This window comes from Pelophylax lessonae, assembly GCF_965119305.1.
Source record: "Pelophylax lessonae genome assembly, chromosome: 4".
Lineage (NCBI taxonomy): Eukaryota > Metazoa > Chordata > Amphibia > Anura > Ranidae > Pelophylax > Pelophylax lessonae.
The window spans coordinates 10,559,993-10,567,155 of NC_138771.1; the positions used below are offsets into that span (position 1 = coordinate 10,559,993).

Sequence of the window (7,163 nt, forward strand, 5' to 3'; positions counted from 1 at the left end):
AGAATTAAACATTGTAATGAGTAATTTTAAAAAATTTAAAATAATTGTAAAAATGTTTTTTTAAAATGTAAAAAACTATTATAAAAGAGCTAATTCACACAAGTTCTCTGTTATGTTTGTGTCTGCTAACAATGATTTCAGTGTATTCTTAGTGAAAATATTGTCTTAAAAAAATTTGGGGGGTAGGTAGGCTGTACCGGGCCCCGTGATTTCTAACTGCAGCTCTCGCTGCCGGCACTGGGGAGCTACAGTTCATTGAGGGAACCATGAATGCCAACATGTACTGTGACATACTGAAGCAGAGCATGATCCCCTCCCTTCAGAGACTGGGCCGCAGGGCAGTATTCCAACATGATAACGTCTTCAAACACACCTCCAAGACGACCACTGCCTTGCTAAAGAAGCTGAGGGTAAAGGTGATGGACTGGCCAAGCATGTCTCCAGACCTAAACCCTATTGAGCATCCGTGGGGCCAGGGCAAGGGGTGGGCAGAAGGGGAGGTTGCCCTGGGTGCATTGGTTTATTGCAGTAAATGGGGGGGGGCACCTTGACCCTAATCCTAAGGGAAGGGGGGGGGGACACAGTTTGGCATCCTTGAACTAAGCATTGGATGACCTTGTCCCGGCACTGTGTGGGGCATCCTCAAATGGAAGGTGGAGGAGCGCAAGGTCTCTAACATCCACCAGCTCTGTGATGTCATCATGGAGGAGGGGGAAGAGGACTCCAGTGGCAACCTGTGAAGCTCTGGTGAACTCCATGCCCAAGAGGGTTAAGGCAGTGCTGGAAAATAATGGTGGTCACGCAAAATATTGACACTTTGGGCCAGTGGCGGCCTGTGCATAGGGGCCGCGGGGGCGCGGGGGCACCGCCCCCCCAAAAAAAAAAAAGGAAAGAAAAAAAAAGTAATCCAGGTCGCCGGACTTAGTGGTGGCTATGGGGGGGTGGGGTTTTTTCGACCCCGCAGAGGCGCCGATTCGCTGCCTTCTGGGGCGTCACCTGGGCGCAAATCATAGCGCTAGGACACTCCCACTTTCGTGATATCCAGGCTGTGATTGGTCCAGTCTCCAGCCTGGACCAATCATCATTCAGGACATCTGATTCCTGACCCTGCTGACGTCACAGACGGATCTGAAGAAATATCTGCCACTGCCAGAGAGCCCGCCGCCATCAGAGAAGACAGAAGAGGACTCTCGAGGAGGAGAGGAGCAGCGCCGTGGACGGTCTCACTCACCGCCCGATCTCCGGACCGTCACCTTCCCGCCAAACCGGTTCCCGGAATCCCGCCGCCGTCAGAAGAAGAGGACTCGAGGAGAGGAGAAGCGCCGTGGACGTCTCGCAGGCAGCCCAGGAGAGCAGATAAGTGATTGAAGCCGCTGCAGCGCGATGCCATGACCTGTGACCTGACCTGTCCTGTGACATGACCTGACCTGTGACATATGACATGACCTGTGACATATGACATGACCTGACCTATGACATGCCCTTACCATGACCTGTGACATGCATGTACCATGACCACCATGATCACGATCACCTTCTGTTCCCGCCCGCTGCAGAGAGAGAGAGAGAGAGAGAGAGAGAGGACATGAGAGCGAGAGCCACGCCCACGTGACTTGAGGTTGGGACTGAGCTGACTGAGGCGAGACGACGGAGTCGGATCGGAAGTCCGCAGAAGAAGTCGAGTCGGATCGGAAGAAGAAGTCAGTCGGATCAGAAGTCCGCAGAAGAAGTCGAGTGTGAGTGAGTGACCGTCCCTACCTCTACCTGAAGGCTGCCCGGTAACGGTAAGGGAATGATGCCTCATGGGGGGGGCCCGGCCCGCACACTGTCCTGTCAGTCAGTTGTCCTGGTGCTATGAAGGGGGCACGCACGCTGATCTCTGCATTGGGGGCACCACGCATGCTGGTCACTACATTGGGGGCACGCACTCTGATCTCTGCATTGGGGGCATGTATGCTGGTCACTGCATTGGGGGCACGCACGCCGGTCACTGCATTGGGGGGCATGTATGCTGGTCACTACATTGGGGGCACGCACGCCGGTCACTACATTGGGGGCACCATGTACCCTGGTCCCTGCATTGAAAGGGGGCATGTACGCTGGTCTTTGCATTGAAAGGGGGCCTGTACTGTGGGGTTTGTGTTTGAGGGGTTTGTGCTGGGGGGGGGGGGTCGGTACTGGGGGGTTTTTACCACTCTCAGTCAGTGTATCCCATAATAGGGTGTCTCTCATGGTATATCCCATAATAGGGCCCCTGTTCCCTATTATGGGATATACTAGTACTGATGGACCCCTTAATATGTGATATATTGGGAGAATTTGTTCACGCAAGCAAAATACAGGGGACAAAATGGGTGGAGTATATAAGGGGTGGGGCTTCTGAGAAATGGGAGGGGTCAAAATGGAAGGGCGGGGTCTTGCGTCCCACCATTTTAAAACTTCACCAGCCGCCACTGCTTTGGGCCCAATTTGGACATTGTCACTTAGGGGTGTACTCACTTTTGTTGCCAGCGGTTTAGACATTAATGGCTGTGTGTTGAGTTATTTTGAGGGGACAGTAAATTTACACTGTTATACAAGCTGTACACTCACTACTTTACATTGTAGCAAAGTGTCATTTCTTCAGTGTTGTCACATGAAAAGATAGAATAAAATATTTACAAAAATGTGAGGGGTGTACTTACTTTTGTCAGATACTGTGTGTATATATATATATATATTGTTTGGGGGTTCTAATGCTGGCCATACATCATACGAAAAATCGTTCAAACTCATTTTCAAATAAGGAAGCCGGCCGTAAGAGCAAAGGTTTTTGCCATCATGTAATGACCGAATATTGATCGATAAATCGTTCAAAAGGACATAAATAAATCATTTTTTTGTTCATTTTGTCACATATATGCGGTGCAAACAGTTTGGATGAGAAATACATCAACCGTTCAATTTATCGTTTGTTCGGCAGAAATTTTCCAAACTTGTACTTTCGTTTTTTTGGGTCAAAAACGTCACAACAGATTACGGATTTGTGCCCATTAACTGGCCGAAAAATGAACCAGCTGTCCCAATGACAGATTATCTAACGTTTTTTCATATAGTGTGTGGCCAGCATTAGTCATTTACTAGCAAAAAAAATACAGATTTTTACTTTTCGGCCCCTTTCATACGATTGGACCGATGACGTCCACCTGTCCATTTTTTCAGGCAGACCAGATCGGGCCACCCATTCTCCTCTATGGAGAGGCGGATGCCACCTGAGATGTGTCCACTGTCATCCCATCCGAAAAGATCCGTTTAATTGCAATGCGTTCGCCATTCGTCCAGCGGGTCGCATCGGATGAAAACGGACATGCTGTCCTTTTCATCCGATCTCCCCATAGAGGAGAGCAGGGCTCTGATAGGTCCATCTCTGCACAGTGAGCGGAGACGGAGCTGTCATCCGCCTGCTCAGTGGGGGATCAACGAATCGTCCCCCCCTAAACTAGCGGGGTCCGCCGAGCGGATCCGCCCCATGTGAGAGGGGCCTGCCGGTTCATATATATGCAATGTGGGAACCCTGCGAATCCACTGCGTGTTCCCGCATCGCACCCGACTCGGAGGGAGTTCACACTACCATATGCGAATCACTGGGGGGGTGTCAATACAAAGTTAACAAAACCCCCAGATCACTTTGCATATCGCAGTGCGAACTGTCAGTTCGGACATGAATCGGATCGCATAAGTGTGAACATCCATGCAATCCAATTCTGGTGCGGACCAAAAAAAAAAAAAAAAAGGGTCCTGTGTGACTTGGTCCGAATGCGATGCAAATGTCAGCCATACAATCTGTACAATCTGTATGGCTGAATTTGCATCGCACAGACATCGCATGTGATTTGCAGAGCAGTGCGCTGCGAATCATATGCGATGTCGGACATCACATATGTGTGAACCGACACTTAGGCCCCATGCGGGAAACCCTACAAATCAGTGCCGGTTCCTGCATCGCACCAGAATCGCACAGTGGTTCACCCTTTCTGGTACTATTTGTTTGAGCGCCGGTTCACACTACTATGATGACAGACATCGCATGAGATTTGCACCGCATTTCTGTGCAGGTCACATGCGATGATCACACTGAGATCTGCGAATCGCTGGGGGTGTCCAATGTAAAGTTAATGACACCCCCAGATTGGTTTGCAGATCGCAGTGCGAACTGTGAAATGGTTCAGTAATCGGATCGCATAGATGTGAACACCAGTGTGATGCGATTCCAGTGCAAACCAAAGGGTCCTACACCATTTTGGTGCGAATGCGATGCGATTTCAGCCATTCATTTTGTTCACACCTATGCAATCCGATTCCTGCACCATTTCACAGTTCGCACTGCGATCTGCGAAACAATCTGGGGGCGTCATTAACTCTACATTGGACACCCCCCAGCGATTTGCAGATCACAGTGTGATCATCGCATGTGACCTGCACAGAAATGTGGTGCGAATCTCATGCGATGTCTGTCATCATAGTAGTGTGAACCGGCGCTCAAACAAATAGTACCAGAAAGGGTGAACCACTGTGCGATTCTGGTGCGATGCAGGAACCAGCACTGATTTGCAGAGTTTCCCGCATCTCACCAGTGTGAATGGGGTCTAAGTGCCGGTTCACACATATGCAAAGTCAGACATCGCATGCGATTCACAGCGCATGGCTCTGCAAATCACATGCGATGTCTGTGCGTTGCGAATTCATTGCATTCAGACCAAAGTCGCATAGGACCCTTTTTTTGGTCCACACCAGAATCGGATCGCATGGATGTTCACACCTTTACATTAACTTTACATTGGACACCCTCAGCGATTTGCAGCTCTCAGTGTGATCATCGCATGTGATCTACACACAAATGCGGTGCAAATCACATGCGATGTCTGTCATCACACCAGTGTGAACCGGCACTCAAACAAATAGTGCCAGAAAGTGTGAACCACTGTGCGATTCTAGTGCGATGCGGGAACCGGCACTGATTTGCAAGTCACATGCGATGTCTGTGCGTTGCGAATTCAGCCATATAGATTGTATGGCTGAATTCGTATTGCATTCGGACCAAAGTCGCACAGGACCCTTTTTTTGGTCCACACCAGAATCGGAACGCATGGGTGTTCACACGTATGCGGTCCGATTCCTGTCCGAACTGACAGTTTGCACTGCGATCCAATCTGGGGGCGTCATTAACTTTAAATTGGACACCCCCAGCGAATTGATCTCAGTGTGATCATCGCATGTGACCTGCACAGAAATGTGGTGCGAATCGCATGCGATGTCTGTCATCACACCAGTGTGAATTGGCACTCAAACAAATAGTGCCAGAAAGTGTGAACCACTGTGCGATTCTGGTGCGATGCAGGAACCGGCACTGATTTGCAAATCACATGCGATGTCTGTGCGTTGCGAATTCAGCCATATAGATTGTATGGCTGAATTCGTATTGCATTCGGACCAAAGTCGCACAGGACCCTTTTTTTGGTCCACACCAGAATCGGAACGCATGGGTGTTCACACGTATGCGGTCCGATTCCTGTCCGAACTGACAGTTTGCACTGCGATCCAATCTGGGGGCGTCATTAACTTTAAATTGGACACCCCCAGCGAATTGATCTCAGTGTGATCATCGCATGTGACCTGCACAGAAATGTGGTGCGAATCGCATGCGATGTCTGTCATCACACCAGTGTGAATTGGCACTCAAACAAATAGTGCCAGAAAGTGTGAACCACTGTGCGATTCTGGCGCGATGCGGGAACCGGCACTGATTTGCAAATCACATGCGATGTCTGTGCGTTGCAAATTCAGCCATATAGATTGTATGAATTCGCATCGCATTCGTACCAAAGTCACACAGGACCCTTTTTTTGGTCCGCACCAGAATCGGATCGCATGGATGTTCTCACCTATGCTGTCCGAACTGACAGTTTGCACTGCTATATGGGAACTGATCTGGGGGCGTCATTAACTTTACTTTGGACACCCCTAGCGAATTGCAGCAGATCTCAGTGTGATCATTGCATGTGATCTGCACAGAAATGTGGTGTAAGACTCCGTTTCCACTATTGCGACTTGTAGTGCGACTTGACACATGTCAAGTCGCACAACAAGTCAAAACCCATTATTCTCAATTAGGCCCATTCTAACTGCTGCGACTTGAGTCACAGCGACTTGTTAAAAGGTTTTTGCACTACTTTTTGGGCGACTTCAGTGCGACTTGTCCCTTATAGAAAGAAGTCGCACTGAAGTCCCCAGTAGTAGCCGCAAACAAGTAGCGCGACTTTGTAGCCGCAATAGTGGAAACGTAGCCTGAATCACTTGCAATGTCTGTCATCACACCAGAGTGAACCAGCGCTCAAACAAGTAGTGCCAGAAAGTGGGAACCACTGTGCGATTCTGGTGCGATGCAGGAACCGGCACTGATTTGCAGGGTTTTCCCGCATCGCACCAGTGTGAACCGGCACTCAAACAAATAGTTTCAGAAAAGCGGCCACATTGTTACAAATGACAAGCAATGACATTTATAAAGCACTGACCTCATCTTCGGTGGAGAATATTCCGTACGGTAAATTCTGGATGGGAAAGTCGCAGTCGCTTGGTACAGGGATGAAGGACATGGCTGACACAGAGACAGTCGACTGTCACCAAAGACTCCAAAACCTTCTGTGATTTCCAAACATTTCACTCCAGATGTCAGATCAAAGCGTCTGCTTCCTCCTCGCCGTCCAATCCTGGTGAGCGCAGCTCCTCCACCCTCCCATTCCACTAATCCAAACCAGAGGAAGCCGTGACTCAGCCCATTCCTGGGAGCGAAGTCCAATCCTTCCCCAAATTCAGAGGAGAGACCCGGCTGCGGATTCTGGAGAAATATCACTTTTAGAATTTTAAATATTATCTATCAAACCAATAAATGTTTCTTTAGGGATCGGTCACCCCAAAACCCCTCCGTCATCGCACGGCGGGAATTTTCACGCATTGCACTTGTTTTTTATGTATAAAATGAAAGTCCTGCGAGCTACTGAGTGAATGTTATCCCAAAGGGTGAAATTCTACTCATTTGTGTCTTATGGTAACAGATGTGAGTCCGAATGATTGGGGAGAAATCAGCCCTATGGCGACACAGGAGAAACCAGAAAGGAAGAGGTTAA

At 49.1% G+C, this 7,163-nt stretch overlaps 1 protein-coding gene across 1 annotated transcript in view; it reads right to left on the bottom strand.

The window, feature by feature from the left end:
* The window catches only part of FAH (fumarylacetoacetate hydrolase), an 83,321-nt gene extending 76,618 nt beyond the window's left edge, over positions 1–6,703 (bottom strand). Inside the window, exon 1 of the mRNA XM_082256041.1 lies at positions 6,552–6,703. Coding sequence (XP_082112167.1) covers positions 6,552–6,632 — 81 coding nt within the window. The 5' untranslated portion in view covers positions 6,633–6,703. The remainder of the gene's footprint in view (positions 1–6,551) is intronic.
* Between the last annotated feature and the right edge of the window lie 460 nt (positions 6,704–7,163).